The 27,950-nt window shown below is 48.8% G+C and overlaps 1 protein-coding gene across 1 annotated transcript; it reads right to left on the reverse strand.

The window, feature by feature from the left end:
• On the reverse strand, nt 1-27,930 carry LOC130406653 (LIM and SH3 domain protein 1-like). Its single transcript, XM_056612333.1, has 7 exons — nt 27,598-27,930; nt 18,189-18,283; nt 12,873-12,957; nt 8,627-8,734; nt 5,350-5,428; nt 2,250-2,347; nt 1-1,189 (listed from the first exon to the last, which is right to left on the reverse strand). The coding sequence occupies exons 1-7, from the start codon at nt 27,664-27,666 to the stop codon at nt 1,016-1,018; spliced, it is 708 nt and encodes a 235-aa protein (XP_056468308.1). The 5' UTR covers nt 27,667-27,930; the 3' UTR covers nt 1-1,015.
• Nucleotides 27,931-27,950: the final 20 nt, after the last annotated feature.

Genomic DNA, 27,950 nt, shown 5'->3' on the forward strand with positions numbered 1-27,950 from the left:
CCCACACTCACTCTCTACACACGTGATATGCATGATTTCGGGCCATGATTCCAGTTTTTAAATCGCAATACCCACAGGGTGCCTGCTAGGCAAGGAGTTTGGAGTTTGAGATGAGTCTGAAAATAAAAATATATACAAAACCTCTCTGGTAAGACGGATTCATTCGGTCTGTCTGTGGCGACAGCGCTGAGGGTATTGTGGTCAATTCAATGGAATGTACACAAGTCAAAATAGGGGTTCCCCCGCGTTGGGGACCGGCTTGGTCCACCCGTGGGGTTCGTCAGAACGCCGCCGCGCTTCCAGTACGGAGCCAGGAGCACACGGGGAAAAACAGCAAAACACCAACACAGGTTTGACCCCCCCAGACCTACTTTAAGCTCTCTCTCCGTCCGTCTGTCTGTCTGTACAAAAGCAACTGCAGTTATCTGATACCATGGCAACTGAGTGTTGATCAGCTAGCTAACGAGAGGTCTATAACATGATTTGTTTATTCATTCGTTCATTCATTCATTCGCCCCCCCCCCCCCTGGCAATGTTGTTTTTCTTTTGTTTTCGTTTGTAAGATTGTTAGCGCTTACAGCTAGGATGCGAGGTGGCAAACCGCGGCTGGAGCCCGGACATAATAAGACGTATGAAGGTTACTCCATTTAAGACTGTTGAGTATTTGGCAGCGCAAAAGGGGGATGATGCCACCACGCTAAGGGGACAGAGGAGGGACAAACTTCCAGAAGGGAAGACGGCCAAACCGACAGAAAGAAAACAGCACAGGGACAGGAAATAGACGCACACAGAAGGAGGGGGGGGAGGGAGCGAGGGAGGGGGGGGGGATGCAAAAGGGGGTCAGACTACTAGTCGGGGGTGGGGGGTCACAGGACAGACAGGAAAACAAGAAATCAAAACAAGAGAAAGCAGTAGCTAGATGAGATGGCACTGGGCTTTTCATATTTCCCCTCCTCCTTCACTACCTTCAGCTCTCTCCCCCTCTCCTCCCCCTCTCCCTCTCCTCTCCCCCTCCTCAGATGGCCTCTACGTAGTTGGCGGGCAGCATGCCCCGCTGGCCGGTGCGCTCCACGCGGCCGTACATCCAGCCCTCGTCGATCTGCTGCACCTCCAGGATCATGTCCCCGTCCACGAAGGAGACCTCGTCCTCGTCCGCCGCCGCGTAGTCGTACACCGCCCGGTAGCGCTTCTGGAGGAGGGAGGGAGGGAGGGAGGGAGGCGCACACGCACGCACACGCACACACACACACACACACACACACACACACACACACACACACACACACACACACACACACACACACACACACACACACAGGAACATACGCACAGGGACAACAGACAGACACGCACAAACACAGAAAAACAACACAAACACAGACAAACAAAAACAGACAAACACAAACACATGAACAGACAAACACACACACACACACACACACACAGGAACATACGCACAGGGACAACAGAAAGACACGCACACAAACAATACAAACACACAAAAACAACACAAACACACAAAAACAAACAGAAAAAACACAAACACATCAACAGACACACACAGGATCAACACAAACACATCAACAGACACACACAGGATCAACACACACACACACACACAGGATCAACACACACACACACACAGGATCAACACACACACACACACACACACACACACACACACACACACACACACACACACACACACACACACACACACACACACACACACACACACACACACACACACACACACACGTGTTGAGTAATCGTTCTTTCCAGAATGTTCGAATTTAGTTTTGAGGATTGTGCAATACGAACCGTTCAAATGAACCCTCCAAATGAAAGCAAGTCTCAGATGGGAAAACTATTCCATTTAATACAGGGACAGAATAATTGTTGAATTCAATCATGCATGCTTGAATTCATTGTTGCAACAAACTAATTTCTCCTACGGGTGATTAATAAAGTTTTATCTAATCTAATCTAATGGATTGCATTTCCCTTCTCAGCCTCTAACAGGTTTCACCAGCTATGGCGGCTTCTCACTGCCAAGAATGAAGCACAAATGCTAAAAAAATGATTACACATGTATTGTTGACGCATGAGTCAGTTGTGCGCTCGCAGTCATTTTTCCCCTAACCAGAACTCTGAATGAGACTGGATACACCTGCTAGGAAGCTAGCCCCCGTGGGCAGGCTGAGGGCGGGGCGGCGGCGGGGGGGGGGGGGGGGGGGGGGGGTACCTACCCCAGCGCTCGGGGGCGGGGCGGCGGCGGCCTGACGGACCGGCTCCGGGGTCGGCTCGTAGTGGAAGTTCTGAGACGGCGCAGCCTGCTGGTAGCCTGCTGTGGGACGACCAGGAGGACAGCGTTAGAGAGGGGGAGAGGGAGGGAGAGGGAGAGACCAGGAGGACAGAGAGAGACCAGGAGGACAGAGTTAGAGAGAGAGAGAGACCAGGAGGACAGAGTTAGAGAGGGAGACCAGGAGGACAGAGTTAGAGAGGGGGGAGAGGGAGGGAGGGAGAGACCAGGAGGACAGAGTTAGAGAGGGGGGAGGGGGAGGGAGGGAGAGACCAGGAGGACAGTTAGAGAGAGACCAGGAGGACAGAGTTAGAGAGGGAGACCAGGAGGACAGAGTTAGAGAGGGGGGAGGGAGAGGGAGGGAGAGAGAGACAGACCAGGAGGACAGAGTTAGAGAGGGGGGAGAGAGAGGGAGGGAGGGAGAGACCAGCGTTAGAGAGGGGGGAGGGAGAGAGGGAGAGGGAGAGACCAGGAGGACAGAGTTAGAGAGGGGGGAGGGGGAGGGAGAGACCAGGAGGACAGCGTTAGAGAGGGGGGAGAGAGAGGGAGGGAGAGACCAGGAGGACAGAGTTAGAGAGAGACACCAGAGGGAGAGACCAGGAGGACAGAGTTAGAGAGAGAGGAGGGAGAGGGAGGGAGAGACCAGGAGGACAGAGTTAGAGAGGGGGGAGAGACCAGGAGGACAGAGTTAGAGAGGGAGACCAGGAGGACAGAGTTAGAGAGGGGGGAGGTGAGAGGTGAGAGAGAGAGAGAGAGACATGTGGGGAGAGAGAGAAAAGGAGAGGGATAGCGAGAAAGAGAAAAAATTTGAGAGAAAAAGAGAAAGATTTGGAGAGAGACAGAGAACCTGAGACAGAGAGAAAGAAAGAAAGAAAGAAAGAAAGAAAGAAAGAAAGAAAGAAAGAAAGAAAGAAAGAAAGAAAGAAAGAAAGAAAGAAGAAAGGCGAAAGAGAAAGAGCAAAAAGGAGAAAGAGCAAGAAAGAGAGACTAACGATTATGTATTTAGTGTGAGCCTTGTGAGTGTGGCGTGACCCAGACAGCCTGACAGATCACCGTCCGTGATGTCCTCATGGAAACCACCGCTCAACTCCGCCCGTCGACTGACCCTTCATGCCTTATTAAACGCTCGATAACTGGAAGAAACATCTTCCATTATTGATGTGGAAAAGTCGAAAGAACGGCTACAAAACTGAAACCGTGCCCAAAACATCAACCCTTCCGGCTTACTCACAGAACCATCGCCGCCCCCGCTATATCCCTCCCATCACTTCCATTATGAGTCTCCCATGAACCACCTGTTCCATGTCCGCTGCGGCCCCACAGTAGCATCGGGTGACACCTGATACTTACGTGTCAACGAATGACGAGTCCTTTGACACGCAGAGTCTGTCGTCGTTACCAGCTGATCTTTCACTCCACTTTCCCTCCCATCCCCACCGTCACAGCTCGCAGGCTCAAACCAAGCCCCTTCCCTGGGGGTCATGTCCTCCGTCCCTCACTCCATACGTTCATAGTACACCACCAGGTGTGACCCGTGGTTAGCCGTTACAAGCCGCTACGAAAATGTGCAGCTTCTGCCATCTCAGGTGGGCGTGTCCTCCTAGATGTGTGCCGGATAGACCGGTCTGTCCACCGGCCTACCCAGTGGACCGTGGCAAACGTTGCTCATCTAACCGTCATACATCTAGGTAACATCGACAACATGTCCCCTTTAAGAGCGTCGACACGGGGAGGACCCCCAGGGTGAGACGGAGAGACGGAGACGAGGAGCAACGGAATACCGAGGCGGAGCGAGCTGAGACGTGTACACCTGGTGCCTGGCATTCCCTCGGTGCCGCTAAGCCCCTCCACAATGCCTCTTCCTGTCCGGACGCTAGCTGGAGGGGGCCGGAGCGCCAGCTAGAAACTACCTGAGAGCACCCCACCACCACAGAACGATAATAAGCAGGCTTAGGTTGTGCATGGGAGGCAGGGGAGAGTGCTTTGCGTCGTACTACCTATGAAACGTCGCCTGTCTGTCTGTCTGTCTGTCTGTCTGTGTACATGTTGTTTCTGTGTGCGCGTGTACATGTTGTTTCTGTGTGCGTGTGTACATGTTGTTTCTGTGTGCGTGTGTACATGTTGTTCCTGTGTGTGTGTGTGTGTACACATGTTGTTCCTGTGTGTGTGTTCGTGTGTTGGTGTGTGTGTGTGTGTGTGTGTGTGTTGCTTCTCCTCCCGTTCCCACAGATGGACCTCAACGAAAAACAAGAGTCCGGTTAGCCCAATCCGGCATGCTAGTGGGTTTTTAATCATCATCATAACCATAATTTAATCTTAATTAAAAACATCTGTCCTTAATTAACAATCCTTTTCCTTCTCATAAACAACCCTCATTTTTTCCGACCACTAAAACGTTACACTTAATAAACCCTTTGGCCTGGATTGACCCCCAGGGACTGCCCAGTGCACTTTCCCACCGTTACAGAACGCTATTCTGGGGAGCAGTGATGTCAGCGCGGGGGTGGTGGTGGAAGAGGGGGGTGGGGTGGGGGTAATGAGTGGATCCACTTCCTGGAGTCTTGACACTTCATTACACGTCTTATGTAAGCGTGAAGTTCTGGACGTCTGCAGCGAATGTCCTGAAACGGGGTCACGGCTCAGCGAGGGGCTCCACCAACTGGTGGTAACCCAGCACCCGGCCCTCCGGGCACTGGGGGGCCCGTCTCACTCAGCGCCCACAACCAGGGCCAGGCCACGGCTCAGCTGCTGCTGCTGCTGCTGCTGCTGCTGCTGCTGCTGCTGCTGCTGCTGCTGCTGCTGCTGTTGTTGTTGTGGTACTTCCCCTGGGAGGAACGGTGCCAGCTACAACGGACATCATGGACGGGACCCTGAAACCAGTTCCTCAAACTGGTTTCAGGTCTACCTTCTACCTTCGGTTGCAGTTACTTCTCTGCGCGTGTCCCCTCATGTTGTCTGGCTCGCGGGGTTAGAACTAGTGGCAATACAGTCACAGTGTGTGTCTGTGTGTCTGTGTGTCTGTGTGTGTCTGTGTGTGTGTGTGGTACCTGAGGTGGGGGTGCTAGGTTGATGGGGCGGGGCCTCCCCTCCCATCCTGCTCTTCTCGAACTCCTCATGGTACTTAATCTGAAAATGAGAAAGGCAAACAGCAGTTGTAATTTAACGCTTTCGGTGCAGTTCCTCGCACGGCCACCAGGTGTCGCCTACGCACGCCCCCGCCACACTCGTCCTGGCCAGGATAGGTGGGGCATGCTCGCGCTGTGCAGCAGGGCTCCTGGAAGCAGCCTTGCGCTAACAGGAAATGACATCGAGACCAGAGGCAGTGCGAGGGCTCAGAGAGTTGCGTAGCAACGTGGAACGACACACAGAAGGGAAGGTGAAGTCAGAAACGAGGAAGGCGCTCGCTGGCGCGGCGCGGCGAAAGACACCCGAACGATAAAATCACCCGCTAGGAGGCGGAGAGACATAAAAAAAAATACATGACTAAGCGCGTAAAAAACATCCCCCAAATAGGTTAGCCCGGCCCACAGTTTCCCCGGCGAGCGGACGTAAAAACCCTAAAACGAACCCAAACAATTAAACGACACGTCGACAACAAACGTGTGGTCAGGTAAACAAACGTCCGAGCCGACTACTCTACTCCACATCACACCCCAGTCGGGGCGGCAGCACAAAGGCCGCATTCAGCGGTGGAAACAACAGCCGGACAGGGGGGGGGGCGACCGGACCAGGCTGGGACTGAGGGAGGCCTCTATGAGTGCACTCACAACTCCCCAGCCGTCCTCCACCACCACCCCGCCCCCGCGTGCGCTTTTCCGGCTGATGATAGTGGACCCGACTACGGCCGCCTCGGTCAGATTTATAGACCTGATGCAGCCCCCGCCAGTGAAAGGAGCCACTGTGTGAAGCTAGTGTGTGTTCTCTCACACACACACACACACACACACACACACACACACACACACACACACACACACACACACACACACACACACACACACACACACACACACACACACACACACACACACACACACACACACACACACACACACACACACACAGCGAGTGCTGGGGCGTGGAGCAGTGCGTGTTGGGAGACAGAGAGACGACAGTCAGTGTTATGAAGTGCAATATGTTGAGTGAGACCGCGGTTCCCAGCATGGTCTGGCTATGTGAGTGTGTGTGTGTGTGTGTGTGTGTGTGTGAGAGGCTGTGTGAGTTTGTGTGTGTGTGCGCGCGGGTGAGGGTGTTTGTTTGGAACAGTCTCCAGCTTGTTATACGCCTCGCTAATCACTCCGAAGAAAAAGGGGCAGAGAATAGAATCCCAGGCAGGTAGGGGTTGGTGAGAGATGAAGAAACGAGAAGTCAGGGTTGTGTCACATAAAGCGGGAGGAGGAGGAGGAGGAGGAGGAGGAGGAGGAGGAGGAGGAGGAGGAGGAGGAGAAAAGAGACAAATCCAGACAGACCAGGGGGACATGAACTTTCGACTCTTGGCATTCAAAGAAAGGAAATATTCTCCTAGCTATCTTTTTTGTACACAGGGAATGGGTTAACCTAGCGATTGTTAGGGTTTGGCACTTGGTTCTATGAACGTCCTTACTGTACCGACAGCGATATACTGTTGTTTCTCTCTGTTGTTTCACGTATGTCGCCTGGGATAAAAGCAACATACAATTTGCCGCTGAATGTAAACGTAACCGGACAACATGCTTGTTTAATGATACGTCTGTGTTGAACTAGGAACCGGTCGGGGCTCTTAGGGATGTTGGGTCAGTAAGAGAGGAACAGCACTAGTGTTTATTGCACTAGACAAGGGCGTCGCGATTCAGGGTGAACGGTCATCTGTAAGTGGCTCCCGCCCCCCATGTGTGTGTGTGTGTGTGTGTGTGTGTGTGGGGGGGGGGGGGGTTAGGGTTAGGCGTCTCTCATTTCAGTTTTTTTCCCTGTATATTTCCCGCGGAAACTAAATGGCCCATTATCCAATCTAGAATGTTCTGCAGGGTCTAAAGACCCTGCCCTCTGGAGTCGGTGTTTAGACAACATCCCCATCATGCCGGTTCATGTGGGTACGCCCGCGCCTATCTAACACGCACAGCGCATTGTGAGCATGTTGTCGTATGAAACCAGTGATTACCCTTCACATACACACTAATTATGTCATTAGGAACGACAGCGAGGCGCAAGGGGCGGATGTATGTTCGCTGTGTGTCCATGTCTGTCTTTCCTCTGTGTGTGTGGGTGTGTGTGTTTGTGTGTATGTGTGTGCCTGCCTGTGTGTGTGCGTTGTGCGCATGTGCGAGTGTGTGTCCTCCTCGGGGTGTGTGTGTGTTAGTTTGTGTCTGCCTGTTTCTGTTTCTGTGTCTGTCTGCCAGTAGGTGTATATTTGCATTGCATGTAAGCGCGTGTGTGTGTGTGTGTGTGGATCAGTGTCTCAGAGGGAAACAAGGGGGTGGGGCAGCAGACTAAACTGTCCCATTGGAGGGGGTAGACATCTGCCCCTCCATCAATGACATTTCATATTGACAGAGATATGGTTTATCAGTATCTATTGGCTGGGGGAGACCTGACCGAGTTGTATAAAGTGAGGGGCGGCTCGTTTTCATTGTTGGTATTTTTGCGTCTGTTTTCGTGCTTTTGTGGACAGGGCAGTGCAGAGAGAAAGGAGCAGAGAGGGAATGACAGTGTGGTGCCACGGGGGGGGATTCGAACACAAGTCGCTACCGGGCGTATGGCCTAGGTGACGAGTGCATTCGCGGGGCGAGCCTCTCTACCGCGTTGAGCCACTCAACCGCATAATCATTTACATAAAGAACCATAAAGGATACAGGAGCTACGCGGGGGTCAATGGGTTGATGTTAGAGCTAACGAGTTAGGGCTGATACGTCAGTATGTTTGAAATGAACCCCCAACCAACAATCAAATAAACAACCATCAATGTGGTACTGACGTTTGTAAAACGTCAAACTTCAGTACAATCTGGATCGCATTATGGATCCTGGTAAAAAATTGATTGTGAAATGCATTACATTCCATGCAAAACCACCTGCTAAAGCCATACATGCTTGAGATTCCAAACATTTTCCACTTTCACTAAGTGGAAGTTTTTGTACGCCAGAGAATGCTAGAATAACTCGCACGGGGCGCTACCAAAGTTTTTCTTGGCCCGTAATCTAGACCCTTGGCCCAAAGAGGCCAAAGGGGAAATGGAGAATGCCCGACTGATCCGACGAGCCATAAACGCAAAGAAAACACAACGTTTATGTTAGAAACTCAAGACATTTTACGGCGGTATGCCGGGAGCATTCCTACGTCCGGACTCACGTTGCTGATGTTGTCCTGAGTTTTCTTGATTCTCTGCATCTCCGGTGTGTCTGCCACCACACTGAAGCCCTTCCCCTTGTTCTTCTCAAACTCCTCCTTGTAGAGAACCTGCCAGGGGAAAAGGGGAAAGAACGGAAAAGAGTTAAGAGGAAGTTGCACCAGCCATAACAGGAAGGCGCTGTTTGAATGGAACGAGAATGGCACTGGGGTGTATTGTCTTCCATTGTACAGTGAGATCTACCCTGCAAGCAGATGGTACGAATGGGTTTGAGCTGGCCTAAAGAACAGAGCGAAACAAATTTGACATATTGCTGCACAAACAAACCAATTAAAAGAAAACTTTGGGATTGTTCAACCAGGACCCTGTCTTCCAAACATGGATTTCGGGTGCAAGGGACAAATCCGGACAACGATTGTTTGAATTGGTCCGGCACTGAGCAAGAACGCCGCAGGTGTAATCTTCGATTACGGACTGAAACGCAATCCTTTCGGGCCTTAGCTCCCCGTCAATCTACGTCCTCTAAAAGTTTGCTTTTGCAAACGGTCCCACCAAGTCTTGCTCAAGGTGAAGTACCACGAGAGTTGAGTCATTGCAGGAAGAGAATAGGTAGAAATGTGAGTGAGCTTGTTATGTTGGAATACAGAAAGCGTAGTTTAGTGTTATCTCAAATATTTGGGTGTAGGCGAGAGTTGAGATTGTAATAACAGTAGCAAAATATCCTGCAACAATGAAACAATTCAGAGAGTTCAGAGCAAGACATGAAGTTCACACACCCTCGAAACCATGGAACACTGAATAAGAAACAAGTAGATTTAAGTTATCTGCACAAAGGTGGGTAGTTTGCATCTCAAAAATGTAATGGACTTGACTATCAAGCATCTGTTGAGATTTAACAATCAGCAATATGCAGGTTCCAGGTGCCTCTCTTCTGGTTCATAACCATCACTTACTAAACCAGATTGTTACACAGGTCAGGCCTGAGGTAATCGAGGCGTTCCCGTGGAGCTCAGAATAACTAAATTACCAACATGGTGACGATTGTGACCATGAGGTAGATTTACTGAGCCCCGCCCACTTCCTTTGTCTCTCTCTACTTCAGTGACTGACTTCCTGTTTCTGGCTGCAGGGGACTGAGGGCCGTTGATGCAGGAAATGCTGACAGCCTTATACGGTCAGACAGGGGAACGCCAAGACAAGCAGAACCTGTGTGTCCCATGACTGTTTGAAATCACGGTGACAAGCTCACTCCGTCGAATCAGCCAACGTCTACGCCTCTGTACTGCACCCAGTACAGGAAGAAGTCTGCATATTCAGAAACATAAAAGGCCAGAGGGGTAAGGGGCTCCAGCCCATACTGCTATACTGTAGGCGCCGCTGCAGTTAAGCAATGACTAATGACTTCCTGCGCTGCGTGCTGACTGACTGCCCCCACTTCCTGTCATCGTTAAAGAGGGGATTGTAAAGCCTTGCGCAATCACTTCCCAGGCTCCCAACCCCCTGTGGTGTCTCCTCCTCCTCCTCCTCCTCCTCCTCCTCCTCCTCCTCCTCCTCCTCCCTCCTCCTCCCTCCCTCCCTCCCTCCTCCACCTCCTCCTCCTCCTCAACCCCACACAGCCACATAACGTCTGACACAGCCCTAACAGCGTGCTGACTGACCGGACACCAAACGCCCAGCGGTGGCTGGACCCGCACCGCTGACCGTGAGTCACGGCTGCATGCAACGCTGGGGCCAGTACGAGGATGAGTGCGCCGGCATTAGCGCGAGGACCCCGCCCGGGGTTCAGTGAGTCAGCCTCTTGATCCCCCCCCCCCCCCCCCCCGTTCTTCATCTTTACCTCCTCGACGTGTAATCTCCGCCTCTCCCATTTAACACCACCCCTCCCCGTTTTCTTTTGTCTGTCTAGCCCCGGAATACGCCATTGCTCTTGCCGTCCAATCGCAGCGCTCCGTTCCGTGCCCACCCACATTTCCCCCCCCTCCCCTGATCAGTGTTTCTCCCTCCGCTGCCTTTTCATTCATATTTTACAGTTGAGGCAGAATGCGGAGTCCCTTCTCGATCTGAATCCCTCTCCGTCTGTTTGATTATCCCTCTCTCTCTCTCTCCCTCTGTCTCTCACCCTCCCTCTCTCTCTCACCCTCTCTCCCTCTACATTCCTTTAGCAGGCCTTCCACTGGAGTCTTCCGTTCCCCCGGGCCTCATTGCTTTTCTTTCATTCACCTCCCCGATTCTGTCCCTCTCTCTCTCTCTCTCTCTCTGTGTCTCTGTCTGTTCCTCTCCAGTGAAGTCTCGTAATGAGTTATGACTAACCTCTCTACCCAGCTACCATAGCAATAAGGTTCCCCTGGCAACGCAGCAGTGGCGAGGGGCGGGGTGAATGGACCTAGTTCCCAACACATGCCCAGCAACTTCCAGCAACAACACACCCTCACAACGCCATAACCGCCGAATCAACAACACTGCGCTCATGTTCCGGTGGCAAGGGGCAGATATTCATGTTTCCGACCTTGCTTTACAGACTTTGCATACTGTAAAGAATGCAAATATTTCCGAGGCAAATGCAGATATTTCAAACAAATAGTAATAAATAGCCTATTTGTATGGTTATGAAATCCTAACAGAGACTGGCCATGCAAGGTCAATAAGACATGAATGCATCATTAATGTGATATTTATTCACATTTATACATGGTGCGGATTAAGACAACAGACACTTATTTACAAAATCCCCTCACTCTATAATCTCATGTTAGAGCGTGTTAATCTCATTGGTTGGGAACGGCAACATTGATGGTTGTTTATTTGATTGTTGGTTGGGGGTTCATGTAGAAAAACACCATCTGTGCCTGATCCGATCCGTGACCCCATCTTGCACGCACACACACACACACACACACACACACACACACACACACACACACACACACACACACACACACACACACACACACACACACACACACACACACACACACACACACACACACACACACACACACACAGAGAACAGCCCTGCAGTGCTCTTCGTAACCCAGGCTCTCCTTGGAAATTCCTGTTTACTCTACACATTTCCACCGCACACCCGACACATGCCTATATCACGGTCTAAATCACAATTTATGCACCAAAACGGAAGGAAGGAGGGCGTGTGTGCTTCTGACAAGATTAACGTGGGGGTAATCTTGGGAGGAAGGCCCAGTGTGGCTACACAGAATCCTAGACGTTCCACAAATCGCTGCTCCACGCATTACAACCACCCATGTAGCCGGTGCCAGTATTTGGAAATTGTGTAATTCCCTCGCTCTGCGAAAGCGGAGGAAGGCACGGCCAAACCGGTTGATCCAAAGGAATCCTCGAGACCTGCCTGCGATCGTAACCCTACTGTGAGCCAACCTTGTCACATTGTCAACTAGCAAGAGCGCCTTCAGGCTGTGTAGTCTAGGGGTCAGGTAGGGTAGAGGTTGAGAGTTCTGCAGACTGTGTAGTCTAGGGGTAAGGTAGGGTAGAAGTAGAGACTTCCGCTGAATGTATAGTGTAGGGGTTTTGTAGGGTAGAGGTAGAGAGAATTCTGAAGACTGTATAGTCTAGGGTTCAGGTAGGGTAGAGGTCGAGAGTTCAGCTGAATGTATAGTGGAGGGGTTGGGTAGGATGGAGGTAGAGAGAGTTCTGCAGAATGCAGAGTTCAGGGGTCAGGTAGGGTAGAGGGAGTTCTGCTGACTGTATAGTTTAGGGGTCGTGTAGGGTGGCGGCAAAGAGAGCGCCTGCAGAATGTATAGTTTAGGGGTCAGCTGGGGTAGAGCAGGTAAGGAGAGATCCTGCAGAATGTAAAGGTGAGGTACAGAGAGCTGCCCAGCTCCCCATCGGACTGGTTTTTTAATACCGCCACAACGCGTGACCCAGTTCCGACGGGTATTTTGGTCTGATGAGCTGTGTGAGTTCGGAGCCTACATTTGGGTCTCTACGATGGTGGGTTCCGCGGGATAAGCTGCAGCAAATAACTGTTCTTTTGGGACCTAGAAAGAGTCATCTAGGTTGTACCATTGCAGAGGACGTGTGTGTTTTTGGCTTTATGGATCGGATCTCCACACAGAATGGATCCATTTCCAGGAAACAGACGAATGAAAATGAGCTGTGCGTCAGTGGAACCATTGCCGTCTGAGGTCAACCTAATATAAATGCAATCGGAAAACATGCGCGTGTGTCTGTGTGTGTCTGTGCGTGTGTGTGTCTGTGCTGATGGATGCTCACCTGACTCTGCATCTTGGTCTGCTCTTTCAGGCGGCGGTTCTCAGGAGTGTCTGCCACGGCGGTGAAGTTTGTCTTGGGGTAGTGTCTGAGGAACACAACCACAACACAGCGAGCACGGTCACACAAAGCACACACACCCACGTGCACGTACGCACGCACGCACACCTCAACCACCCACCCGCATTCCCCGCCAAGCCTGCACGATGCATTGCCCCACACCGGGTTTGTGAACAAAGACAGCAAAAACAGACAGGCCTCCAAACAGTGCACAGTGTGTGGGAGACGCAGGGAGCCGGTTTGTTATTGGAGGAGGTCTCTTCCGGTGAGCTCCAGGGTCCCCCCTGTAGAATAAAAGGCCTTGTGAGGCAACACACGGTGCCCTGTGTGAGGGAGACGAGGTGCGGGCAGGCCGGGGCGTGTGGGAACCACTGCTTCCGGGTCGGAGAGGCACGGCCAGCACAGACACGCTAAAATAACTCTGGACAACAAAGCTGCACACAGTGAAAGAGCTCGGAGCGTGTGTGTGTGTGTGTGGTGGCGTGCCGGTGATGTCATCAGCCGCCCCTTTCAGCAGAGCGTGAAAACGAGGCCCTCTGAACCGATTTCAGGGGATTCTCGGTGAGTACCGCACTCCCATTAATCTCATCAAGGTGCAGTCAGACATCAGTGTGCGACTGGACACGGCCAATAAGCTTGTTCTCTCTGGTTCTGGTGGGTCGCTGACTGACTGCTTTATGGAACTATTTATTGACGCTGAGCCGAGAGACTGTTTACACAGTAGACGCTTCTCTGGACGAAGATCAAGTTCTACATTCATCCTCCCGCAGAGACAGGTTCACCACGGTTTCAGGGGCAGTTAAAAAAAAAACACATGGCCAGAGTCTAGTCAAAAACCAATGGGCTTCTCAAACTTAGCTCACATAACCTTAGAAGTTGTAGAAGTCCAAACTAGGGGCCTCCTCTGTGAACTCGTTCAACTATGGAAGTAGGACATTTATCGTTTCCAAGATGACAAAGAACATGCCTTAGTTGTTTCCTGGACCATGAAACAAGTCGACAACAAGGAAAATGGATCAAGTTCCTTAGATTATCATTTTATGATCGTAGATCGTTAACAAGCACGTCGACCACTGTGAATAACAAAGATCACAAAACTTTGTGGTCTAATGCAAGACACTATACCCTAATTGCAGCCAAATTAAATTCAAAGCTCAAAATTTCAAACCCCCTTCAAACTCTTATCAGATCCCGCATGTTTCTTAACAATGTTTAGCACGTCCGCCAAATATACTCGCAGAACAAAAGGCTACTTTCATATCAGCTCAAATCAAATTCAAAACGTCAGCTGCTGCTGCTGTTTGCAACAGCACCATGGATTTTCCTCAGAGAGGCTAGCCCGACATTGTTGGGTAATGGATGTTTGTATACCATCTGAGGGGATTTATTTATAGAGTTGGGTGTGACTGGATTGTGGTGGTGTGGTTCAACGCAGCCTGGCTTTCGTAGGAGAACATCACTTGGGGCTGACCAAGAACTGTATAAAAACTTGTATACGGCCTTGTTATGTATATACATATAGTATTACATTACATACAATATATTATATGCAAGGGATAATGTAGCACTATGACCCTGTAGGGGTTCATTTGTGATTGTGTGACCTGCTAATAACACTAATGTTCATTTTCTCGCTTATTGCACATCTACTCCGTAATGAAATCAATAATTTGACAGAATGTATAACAATGAATTATTTTATTGATTTAAAATCCTCTAGTAAAAATTGTCTGAAAGATTCTACGTTTGGAAATTGTGTCCATGGCAACGATCTGTTATTCATAGTTGCGGTCGGATATTAAGAAAAATACAGAGTGGTGCACGCCGGAGTTGACCCAGCAGCAGGATCGAGTTCTCAACAAGGCGGTGTGTGTGTGTGTGTGTGTGTGTGTGTGTGTGTGTGTGTGTGTGTGTGTGTGTGTGTGTGTGTGTGTGTGTGTGTGTGTGTGTGTGTGTGTGTGTGTGTGTGTGAGAGACTCCTCAAATCAGGCTACATGTTAGTTAGTATCACACATTGGTCAGTGGCATTCCAAAAAAACAACTCAGGCCCGTCATTACGTACTTTAGAGATGCATGATTAACGCCCAGTTCAGATCAAAGATTCACGACGAGACATAACGGCTTCAGAACATTGCAGAGAACGTTCAAAGGGGGGGAATGATAACGGTACCGTAGGAAAGATCACTGCGTTGATATTCGCTTTACATGTTGCCGAGAAGCAAAGGGTTATCAGTCACTCTCCAGGTGAATAGATATAGAATATGCTGATTCATTTACCACCACTGGCCTAACGTGATCAGCTAGCTTTACTTCTGCAGCTGACGACCTGAAAGGCAGAACATTACCGTGCGATCTGTTGCAAGCAGTCTCGCCGCGAATCTTCGATCTAAAATGGGCTTTACATCATGATGCTGGTCACGTTGGAGGCACATGCGTTTTACACACACACACACACACACACACACACACACACACACACACACACACACACACACACACACACACACACACACACACACACACACACACACACACACACACACACACACACACACACGGCCTACTGTGGAGGAGGGAAGGTCTTGAGTCAATGCCGGAGCAGGTGGCGTTTCAGGCTAGTCCCACCCTCTTGTGTTCTGGAAGTAAAGTTCCAATGGATCATTTGACAGACGTGGGAACACCAATGTTAGAACACCATGTGTATTGCTTCATAATCCAGCAGTAAAAAAATAAGCAAAAATCGTTTACTTATTCATTCATCTTGAAAGATGAGCCGTCTAATGTGCACTCTGTCCCTTTCCCGCTGTGCCTTCTCTTGGACTCTGCGTCTTCAACAAACATTGCATCACATTCTCTATTTTTTTCAGTGGAATAGGATCGGATCCTAACAGGGTAAAGATCCTTAAAGTGGCATTTGAAGGAGGTTAAAGCTTTAGCTGAAGTCTAAAATATCTTGACTGAAGCGGTTATCCATAGCAACGCTGTGTTGCAACGTCTTCCATTACGTCACTGCGACATTTTTAGCCAACACCAAAAGGTTTCAATAGGTTTGGTTAAAGACGCCTCAATGTTTACCGTTTAATGTGTTGTAATTTACTATATTATTTCTTATTGGACAGCACAAAACATGTTGCCCTCTGTTGATTTGTCTCGTCGCTTTGCAAGACTAAGGCCCATCAAAGCAAAGCTGAATGGAACCACATTCTCAGTAAGTGTGTCATCAAAATTAGGGTAACCATATTGCACAATTTCTACACCTGCATGCACTCTGAAACACCATCAAAACCCATTACAGCCTCTAGAAGAGATATAGATACATATTGCTTCTCTTTCTCCAGTTCCAGTTCCTGTAATAGCAGGAAACCTGGCCAGGTCTAATACGAATAGCGGTAAAGGGTGGAGGCTCTCCATCTCTCTCCCTTTATCACTCTCTCCATTATTCAGCCGTTGGCAGAGAGTTTACGCAAGATAATCTGCGTTATAAGAGGCCATACGGGAGCATGATGAAGCAGTAACGTTACATCAAGTCAAGGTGTTGACATCTTTTAACGCTGCCGACTTCTTTGAAGTCCCGCGGTTTCTTTTTAAGGAACAGCGTCTGTGCATCGAAACAAGGGGCTAAAATAAGACCTCGCAGTGCTGGCGGCTCCCCTCGTCTCCTGAGGAAAGGAGAAGAATTTTTTCCAATCTACATCTGCCCTCCCAAAAGTCTCCCAGCGTTCCCCCGTGACTCTGCCGTCTAATCAGGGCGTGTCTCATGACAGGGGGGGCGGGTGGACATAATGTATGAAAACACAAACAGTCCGCAGCGTTTAACCAGGGCAGATCCTGAGACCCGATGATAAACTCTGGCCAGTGCAGAAGCTAATAACAGAGTGAGAGTGGCTTCTCCTTTGGGGGATGAATCTTCTTCTAATGGGTGTTTACACCAACAGAGCTTGTTTCAAACAAACGGAAGAGAGTCCAGTAAACATGGTGGCGGGCTGGGGTGCCGGCGGGGGCTAGTAAGTGGCCATCTAGCTGGTCTTTGACAGGATTGGGAAATGGCAGGCAAGGTGGAGGAGAGGGTAATTCTATATGGAAGTGATGGAGGTTGGAGAACACCTGCCACAGGCTAAAGCACTGACCTAGATGTGCAGGACTAGGCGCAGACACGCAGAAGGAAAACCGCTTCTTGAGAACGGAGGAGGGTCGCAGTATGTGGTTGTTTATTTCGTCAAACGACTGGACGGCGCAGTCGTTTAAAACTGATTTCACTCGCAGACCTCTCATATAAATGAGCATATGGGGGGCTTTACATCGTGACAGCGTTAGGAACTTCACGTTTGATCACTCGAGCGCAATGCACGAGTATGGTGCAGATGTTTTTCCTTGAAATCTCTGTATTTGCGAGACATTTCTATAAGCCTCTCTGGAAAAATAGGCCGCAGTGACGGCTTTGGTTCTTAAAATCAGGATACAAGCCACGGCTGTATCCCTTGTTGATATTTTCACTAGTAGGGAAATGTTGTTAAAAACCCCAAACACAAACCCTTTTACCGACAGGGTTCAACATAAGCTGTCAACAACGCCAGCAGGCCACGATTTGACACCATGGAGCAGAACATAACATGTCAATCGACTCCCTTTGTCGTTTCCTTGTAAAACTAGCGTGCAACATGCGCACACACACAGACAGAGAAACCATCGCTTGCTTTACTACGAGCCCTCAGCTTTACTATGAAGTCGGATTCCACGGATTCCTCTCCGGTCATCAGAGCGAGGGAGTGAGAGACTGAGAGAGTGTGCACGAGGGGCTCGTGCCACAGTGTCAGTGGCGAGGAATCCAAGGAATTTCTTTTGTTGACCCTCCCCCTCTTCCCTAAGGGGGGGGGGGGGGGAGGGTGGGGTACTGTCTCCACAACACCACACACACCAGCACCAGTTCCTTCCTGTAGGGTGGGGTGGGACACGTACACAGAGTCAAACACAAACACGGACAGACACCGCGGAGGGAATCTGTGGAGAGTCGGTTTTTCGAGGACGCGCCGCTGAAAGAAATGACAGATTGAGTCAACGTGTTTCACATGTGGGCTGCAGCCCCGTGCCCAGCATTGCATAATAACGTAATTACACCACCAACACACACACACACACACACACACACACACACACACACACACACACACACACACACACACACACACACACACACACACACACACACACACACACACACACACACACACACACACACACACACACAAGGGGATAACTTACGCGTTGCAGTATGGCCTTTTGTCGAAACCTTTGTAATTCTTCATGTTTAGAGTCATTTTGCAGGTTTCGCAGCTGAAGCATCCTTTATGCCAGTACTGTCCAGGAGAGAAAAGACACAGGAAGAGGAAGAACAACATGGTGAGGTTGGGATGCCTTTATCTAGGGGTTTGCAGAGAAGGCGCTGCAGCACACCGAGACACAGAGAGGATTGGCTGTTAAACACAGGAGGCCCAGAGAGGGACTACGGTCAGTTCCTCCTGCCCTGGGACACGAGACAGGCCCACCACGACCAGATCCTCGAGCGCTCGCTCTGATGGCCACTGACTCACGCCCCCCTGCCTCAACATCCAATCAGCCCCCCACGGAATTTGCATCTTAATTGTTTAGATGGGCATTTCCAATAGGTTGGTTATTAATTCTCTACTGGCTCACAAAGCTGGCAGTCCCGCAGTTCGCTAACACGTGATAACGTCATGTGTGGTTTGTTTTGTATTCCCTATGTACATAGTCAAATACTTTGTCATTACGTTTTTGTTTTTTATGTGAGGCCGTTTGTTCTACTTCCGGTTAGAATCAACTTGCACAGTGGGCTGAGGCCATGGTAGTCTCTCACAGTACAAAGTGAATGCCGTCACTGTCACCAGTTTTTCACACTTCTATTATTAGGCTTTTTGCACGGATGTGAGCATGCAGATGCACATCATGCATATGGCTTTCCACATCGGTTTCCAAGGTCAGGTTTTTGCACATGTGCGGGCCAACCGCGACAGTTAGCAACGCAAGCACTGGGCTGATGATCAGAGGGCCCCAAGGGAGGGCTGGCCCTGGAAAACTAAGGAGCATGAGGCGGACGGAGGGAAGAGCGAGGATGTGAGGGAGCATCGGGATGGGTGGGAGAATCAGAGAGGGGAAGGAATGGTGGGGGGGGGGGGGGGGGGGGGAAGAGAGAGAGAGAGAGAGAGAGAGAGGGAGAGAGAGATGGAGAGTAAGACAGCACTGGACAGCAGAGGGAAAGGGAGTGAGGCAATAATCTGGCGAAGCTCCTGCTATCACCAAGGGAATGGAGGGAGGAGTGCAGAGAATGAGGGAGGAAGACAGGGAAAGAAAGTCCTCATTAACATGGCCTAGGGGCGTTCTGCCATCCCCTGCAATGCCATTCCTCCCCTCAGCCTCTCTACACAAACTGCCTAACACCAAACACTGATCGTAAAACCAAACTGGCCTTTCAGAGGCAGAGGAAATGCTTGAGAATCATCACAACAGCACGGCGACTCCTCGACCTATCGGGATGGGGAGTGCCAGCCCGTACTGGGCAATTTCAGCTCTGTTGAAACACAGGGGCGACGTCGATTATCCATCATATCCCTCCAGCAGCGATACGACACGGGCTGATATTTAACATGGGGCCTGTCGATACAGGAATCAAGATACCATACCACCCTCAAAGTCATCGTCAGCGACGCAGACATTATAAACGCTGAGAAGATAACACAGCCCGGTCTGTTCCCCCTCTCTAGATGCCCGAGACCAGTGTTGATGAGTCGCGACCACAACATGATAAGGAGTGTGCGTAGTTTGTGAGCGGATGTGCAATCGTGTGTGTTGTGGCTGAACAGCACTGCAGTGGTTGGCTGACACAGGAAGAAAGACGCTGGCCACTGCGGATCTCTGGACGGCACTCTGAACTGCGACCTAGGATGCCCGCCACATCCTCGCTGTAACCCGATCCGTGACCACTGAGAAGAACCACTGGCGGCCGCATCACCCCTCTCCTTCCCTCTCTCTCGCTCTCTCTCACACACCGTTACCGCGTTTATGCATTTCTAATCTCTATCCCAACTATGCATCTCTTCGTCCACCCCCCACCTTGAAGGCCCTAATACAGTAAAAGCCACTTAAGTTTGAATTCCTCTTGGTGCTTGAACGCTAACGCCAATTCACCTGAGCGGCCCGCTAATCTGGAGCAGTGGTGTGGTCAGGATAACACAACAAACAGAGCTGAGGTGAGCCCAATGGGCACATACATGGAGAGAGAGTTGAGCCTGGCACAGACTTTGATCCCAATTGTCCTCGTTTCCTAGGGTAAATATTGAGCTTGGGTTACTTCTAGAGATCGGACGTCATATAGCCAACGATGTTCAGCCAGCAGATCGCTAACCTGGGGTAACCTGCTAAACCACATTCCACCAAGGACTCACAGCATTCCCCAGGACTCAATGGCCGTCTCAGGTGAAGCGAGCCCAAGAGTCCCACACGCCAAGGGAAGCACAGAGGGGGAACCGAGAGAGACGGAAATGGGATTAAGATAGCGATACAGCAAAGCAGGGTGGGAAAGATCCCAAGAGGAACGCAAGGGGGGGGGGGGGGGAAAGGCATCAAATCGGTCATGCATCCTGACCCAGCTCCGGATCAGCGTCCTCAATGCTGAGGCTGGATCTGGCGCTGAGCTGGAAAACCGGAGCCTGGTAAAAACCAGATCTGTCGCCCTGCATCAGCACAGCTCCAGGCTAAGGGTGTGAGCGTCTGTGTGTTGTATGTAGGCTATGTGTCTCAGTGTAGGCTGCACGGGGTGAGTGTAAGAAAGGGAGGGTTTCACTCAGCCCTGCATGCCTCACTCAGCCAGCCAGCCCCAGAACCTCCTCAAAGAAAACCTAAATGAACTACAGGGATGGTTAATGAGTGTCCAGGGTGGAACGTGAACTCCCATACCAATGAAAGCCACCGACTGGTGGTAACCAATGGGCTGCATGTTTGGACTAGACCCTCGTTTGGAGTACTTTCTATGCGAGCATTCCTGAGTGCATTAAGACAGGATACGAAATACTCCCGTTTCTCTTCCCCTGACAAGCAAAGGAAAGCAGCAGCCACCTTCACAGCATTAACTGTGTAAGCAGGGATTAGCTAGCTAGGTCTTCTGAAGAGAGATGGTTTCATTTTGATTTCTCTGTAAGTAGGCCGAGACAGAAAACCAGCGATTACACACGATCAACAGAAGTAGTCTGATGTCCCCTGCGAAATATCCTTTGCATAATTAGGTTTTAAACACTAATGTGGGGGACTATAGATAGTGTCAGAGCAAAATACATGGGTGTTTGGTGGTCAGGATTTAAGAGCTAGTATTAGTGTGTAATTTGTTTGTAATGGCATTGCCATCCATCATCCATTAGTGGGTGAAATGTGTGACGGTTCTGTTTCAAGTTGAACGCACCTTCCTCTTTGTGAACCAATTTAGATTTTAGACTGTTCCTGGCTCATTTCTGACCAATAAGGCCATCTCTTCTCTGATTGGTTGTGGGGCACTCATCTTGTCTGTCAGCCACAGGTGCCATTGATGTAATGACAACGCAACACTTCTCCATGGCGGTGCAGAGGGGGGGGGGGGGAGCAGAGAGAGAGCAGACATTTTCAGGTCATTACGTTTCAAAGTCTCTCACTCTTTTCTGATCTCTCTCTCACTCTTTTCTGATCTCTCTCTCTCTCTCTCTCTCTCTCACTCTTTTCTGATCTCTCTCTCTCTCTCTCTCTCTCTCTCTCTCTCTCTCTCTCTCTCTCTCTCTCTCTCTCTCTCTCTCTCTCTCTCTCTCTCTCTCTCTCTCTCTCTCTCTCTCTCTCTCTCTCTCTCTCTCTCTCTCTCTCTCTCTCTCTCTCTCTCTCCAACCCTCCTATCTTACCTACAGCAGCTTTAAGATCATTATAATCAAAAGGTGTATTCTGAAAGATGGATTTCATGCTTAACTTAAGTCCTACATCAGCTTTAGAGGGATCCACGTCTAGCTACTATCTTATCTAGTCATGTCAGTGCAGTCATATCTAGAAGGAGATGGTTGGGGTTTGGCATCATATTTGAGTATACCTACTGGTAAGCTGTTGACATTGAGATGAAACCCAGTACCGCCTGTGCCTGTCATCTGCTATACCGTCCCCCTACGCGGTAAGAAGAAGAATGGGCCTCTCTAAATGAGTTTTTGACGCATGCAGCCAGGCTTAGAGGTTCCCCTCTCCTACCTCAGTAGAAAACATAAAGCTACATGTGGATGCATTTATAGTTAAAGTAAACATATTGTTAGAACACATGCAATCCAGGTACTTGTCTTGGTATTTGACTGTGTTGTGTAATATTTCACAAAAAACACGCACACAAAACTCCATGACGCTAGAAGGTCACGTCGTCAAGCATCACAACTACAGCAGGTAGACTGGAGTCAGACAGCAGGCCTTAAACCAACTCATCAGTGATAGTTAGCTCGCTTCATCTCCATAGGAAGGGGGTTTGTTTTACTGTCCATCTACCTTTTACCCTACTAGCTCCCCTACCAAATATAGCCATGCCATCAGCGCCGGATATATATCGAATGCAAAGCCTTGGCTTCGCAGCACACAAAGGTAAAGGCTGGCAAAAGTTATTATTGGTTATCTAGGAAAATGACACAGTGGGGCAGATGAGAACGGGACGATAGGGAATCCTGGGAACACAGACATGTCTGGGAACCTTGGAATAGACAGACCATTCATGTTAAATGTTTTATAACCCTGTGAAAGCAACTGCCAACATTTTCCTGTCGGGCTATGCCAACTCATCGTACAATAAATCGTAGTCTAAAAGGGGCTAATGTGTGTCTCGGTGTGTGTGGGTGGGGGATGTACTCCCACACTGTTCAGCGGTTGGCAAAACTTGCCACACACACTGGTCGTATCCCAGTGAACAACATGGGATACTTTTAATTTTCTTGGTTGCTGCGCCACTTGTGTGGAAATCACACATTATGCCTTCCTGTTTATTGCAGGGATGCCACGCTAATTATCTGTTTGCGGGCTGTTTGCACTGAGGAGACACCAGTAATGACACAGCAATGTCCCAGACTTCTTTTTTCAACAGCAGATAATATTTTTTTCCAAAACTTATCGCAGGCTTTATGCATTTGTTTTGCTTCTCCGTTTTGTAAATACGAAGCTCACAATAGACTGAATCTCAAATCCAAGACAATGGCTGGTTTATGAGTCATCAACTGTGACATAGTGGGGTTATCTGAGACAGAGGCAGCTCCATTGAAGTACAATCAGGTCCACTTAACATTGTTTGTTATCCTTAATCAGCTGAGATTGACTGTGGATAGCATGGCTCGATGTCATGAACATCCAGCCACACAAACGCATCACAACTTTACTCACAAACAGCATTGTTTCTTACTGCTAGCACACCTTATCCAACACATTTCTTCCTAGCTAGGGCCAATTTCTTTATTGAATTGTAATTGTCTGGAGAATGCTTTTTAATCAAAACTTGATCTAAATGACCCACTGACTCATTTAATGTCATAATGTCACCAAAATTACTCATCATTTTGTTTTGTTTTTATTCTGTGCTAGGTTGTTAAAAATATGAGGCATTCTTTCACTTTGACTCACTCATATTGTCACACCCAAAAGACCAAAGACTCAAGCTAAAAAATGAACCTCAACCAAATAACGTCTGTCTGTGGATTGGCTTGAGTGATGCTATGCTATTCTATAACTATGCTGTATAGTTCCCATTAATAAGAGAAACAGAGACATGAGACAGACAGAGACAGAGACAGAGACAGAGACAGAGACAGAGACAGAGACAGAGACAGAGACAGAGAGAGCCGGGGGATGGACATACAATCCTGTCCAACACGGTTTCGGCTGAGCGACTCGAGACCTACATCAGGCTCGTTCCAAAAGCAGAATCTCGTAAAAAATGAGGCTAGGTAATTCTGGGTCCACCTGATGCCACTAGTTTCCACTATGGCCAAGGGAGGGCTTGTATGCTGGCCAGCAGGCGAACAGCATGGGCTTAATTTACAACCTGAACACTCCATTCAACGTCCGTTGGCATAAACCGACTCTACATATTCATTCACTCATTTCAGATTCCTCGACTGGTCGCCGCGGCCTGCTGCTGTCCATATGGATCCAACGCTTTGTTTTCTGCTTGTTATCTGTAAACACAAGCGCCTCTGCTGTTCCACATGAAGGTGCGGCCACAAGCAGGTCAGAGCACGGAGTCATATTTCCTCTTTGCCAAAGTCAACATATGGGAAGTTGGGAGTCATTCAGGAAAGGTTTGCGAGCTGCGAGAATGTGTACGGTCACCATGTTCGGCGAGACAGAACCATCCGGAGGTTTCCTTGAAATATATCATATGCATTTGGAGAGCGTGAGTCAGCATCAGTAAGAATAACCAGGCTAAATTGATAGCAGCTTTGTGCCTCCAGAGGAATACACGTTAAGTGCGGTCAAAATCAAAAATCCGTAAGGAAAAAAAGCAACATCTAGATGTTGATGCTTATTAGTAGGACACTCTATTAGAATAGGAATCGAATTTAAGAACAGCTATTTGTGTAAGAACAAAACTACCATCTCACACACACACATGCACGCCTATGGCCATAGTTATGTCAGGCATTTACATTTGTATTTTTGCCTAGCTTAACTAAGATCTTCTTTTTTGATCCAACAGAAAACACACAGAGCTTGCTTTGCTGGAAAATTGTTCCGCCGACCTTTTGACCATTTTCCATTGGTTACATGGGATTAGAGGGCAGCTGTCTAAACAGGAAATAAACTCCAACCCTAAAACTCGGATGGTGTTCATACATCAAAATAAGATTTCATGTTGCCATGCTGTTTATGTTATTAACTGACTGATGCCAATCAAGAACTAAACATGAGTCAAATCATCTCCAATGGAAATGTATCTACTAGACAACTGCATCTTGGCTAGGTTGACAACCTCATGAAGGTTTAAAATACTCATTGTAGACACATTGTATGTTATTCAACCATTCACTGTTCATATTTAAATAACTACCACGTATAGAGTGCTCATATACACTATGAACGATGACAAACACAGATAGCTTAATGTCCAGAGTTCATGAGTAGGTTATGTCTGTTATATAACTCTAAACTCAAGCATAAACAAAATGTTCTTCCTATTGCATCGGGCTGTAAAACCTCCTATGAGATCCTACGAAAGACTTGACTCTAGAAGAATACTGAGACACCCTTCTCCGGATTTATATATTGATTTTTATAAGACTGATCTCTATGCTTCTGCCATATTGTTGGCCAGAGATTTTAAACTGCGTTTTCTCATGGAGCCGATGGTCTATTTTCTGGTGTACATACTGATAACTCCATCTATAGGGGTTTGTGTGTTGCAATTAAATATTAATACTGCCTGCCAAATAATGTAGGGGGTTTTGGAAGATCTCCTTGCCTGAAGGGAGAAAAAAAAAAGACAGTTTGACGAGGAGTGAGCAAGGACAACCAAGACCATTTCACACTCATCCACAGACGACATTGATTTGATGAGATAGAAGCAGCAGACGTTATCTAACAAAGACGATCTTGACTTTGCGCTGAAGCATAAACTTTTATACATTTCACAGAGCTTCCACTACAAACTACAAAAAAATAAGCTGGCCACACTTAGTGCGCTGTTCAATTACCGCCTACTAGTTAAGATGTGCATTTCATTCTGCACTAATAGTATAATTGCTCTCCCATTTGAGAGGCTGCGTTTCAACAAGGACCCTCTGTTGCAGCATCATAGATGTCACCGGGCCTGAAATAGTTGTTATTGTTGTCATTTTAAATTCAACAAGTGCACAATTATTAGGCAGCCGTCTATTTACAGAGGGTGAGCAACAAAAAGCAGCGCTACGCATAAGGCTGACTTCCTGTCTTTACACGTCCTCATCTGCCTGCTTCTCCACCACCTCCACCACCACCACCACCACCTCCTTCTGAGGGGCCCTGCCCTGCTCTAGTGGAATGCAGATTGACAGACAAAAAAGGGCTCTATGGAGAGGCCTCACCACAGCAGCTCCCCTTCAGAACCAAACAAACAGTCAGGTGGAGGTATTCAATGGTGGCCAAGCAAATTGCAGATAACTGTTCCCTACCAGATCCATCAGCTAACCACAGTAAAGAACAAAGAACACTGTGACCGTGGCTGCGTCCGATAAATAAGATAGTTAGCCTACCATTGCAGGTGAGAAGGGAAGATAACTAGGTTATTTTTGTAGGGGCTATGTGGTGAAAAGGGTTAGGGTTTGATTGGGGCTATGAAGTGAGAACTGATGGGGAAATGGCAGCAAAGATGTACTCCAATTCTGGGCTTCTGAGCAGAAAACAGCCCAGTAGGCCTATGACAGAGCACGTTTTATGGGAGTGTCTGGCTGCTGGAATGCACACTGCTCCAGGCAGATTCCAGGGCAATCGCTGCTTCTACTTTTGATAAGTGCTTATCAATCACCCTCTTGCTCAAACACTAGAAGGCAAACGCCATTTAGACCTTGCTTGTATCCTAGCGTGTAGCAACACACACATGAATGCGAATCTATACATTCCAGTTTTCTTCCAAAAACGTGAGTCGTGATGCATTGAACACAAGGAATTACATGGAGAATAGAATCAGTTCTTTTGATAATGTGCTTTCCGTTGGTCTCATCGTTCCCCACAACGGCCTCCATTTTTCACTCGACAAGATAAGAATCTCTTGACAGCGATTGATCCCCACTGTCCATTCGGATTACGTTCAGACAAATAATGAACTTGCCGTGTGAACAGCGCTTCGGTTAATAACATCAGAATTCATAACCAAGCTGCAATAAATGAGGGACTCCACCTAAATGTCACTCCAACAATACAATAAAACAGACTCAGCATAGCGTTTGGTAAAGTGTGTTATAACACAAAACCACGTCGCAATCTCATATATATTACAGCACGGCTGGATGGCACGTCATACCAAGTGATGGTGACGTCCAGACTATTGATGTAGATCCCATGGATGAGATTGCCACCTTAACTGAACTCATTCCCTGTGAATCTAATGTCGGGCACCTGGATGTGGATCACGTAGGTGCTGTACATCAACGAATGTCCTCCCAGTGACATCGGCTACAAAATATTAAATTCAGGGAAACTAAACCAACCGTAGTGTCATGGGTTACACAAACAGCTCGTTTCCACTGAGTGTTTATTTATACACGCAACTCACGAAAAGGGAAAGGTTGCGAAACATGAAGACTGCCGAGCTGCCAGTCATTTCAGGCCCACACAAGACTTGCCCGAAATGGATTTGGTCCGCTCTGCAGAACACACCACCGCCCGTTTCAGACACGTAGCGATGACTAGATATATTTAGTGAACACCCAAAGACAAAATCAACCATCTCCGGGGTTATCGTAGCTAAGGCACTTGTTGGGCTAGCGTTAGGCTAGGCTATAACCTACGTTAGCCAGCGGAGCTAGCGACATACCTGTCATGTGCCTGGTGAAATTAATTCACGCAGCCGACCATGAAACAGACACAGACGAGTGACTTCAGATGCGTGTCTCTCAACTTCAAAAAGGCAATAATGCTGTATTCGTCTTACCTTGTCCAGACAATTCACTTTTTCCGTGGGGTACACGACTCGGTTACATCTGCCACACAACGGATTCATGTTGGGGGGAATGCTCTTCTAGCTAGCTAGCTAAGAAACGGGTTGACGTTAATTAAGGTGTGGATATATAACTCGAGTATCAGGGGCGGGAATAACCGGCGACAGGACACGCATACGACGGCTCTCCGACGGACAGGGTAGCTCTCGGAGTCTCGGGTCCGGTAGGGTGTTGTTGTGGTGCTAACCGCACAGCTGGCTGTCACTCACTCGGCTGCTCAGTGTGGCGACGCGCTCCCAGGGAGGATGGGTACGGTCGATGGGGGAGGTTCGCTTTTTGCCACCAC

This window comes from Gadus chalcogrammus, chromosome 2 (genome assembly GCF_026213295.1).
Source record: "Gadus chalcogrammus isolate NIFS_2021 chromosome 2, NIFS_Gcha_1.0, whole genome shotgun sequence".
Lineage (NCBI taxonomy): Eukaryota > Metazoa > Chordata > Actinopteri > Gadiformes > Gadidae > Gadus > Gadus chalcogrammus.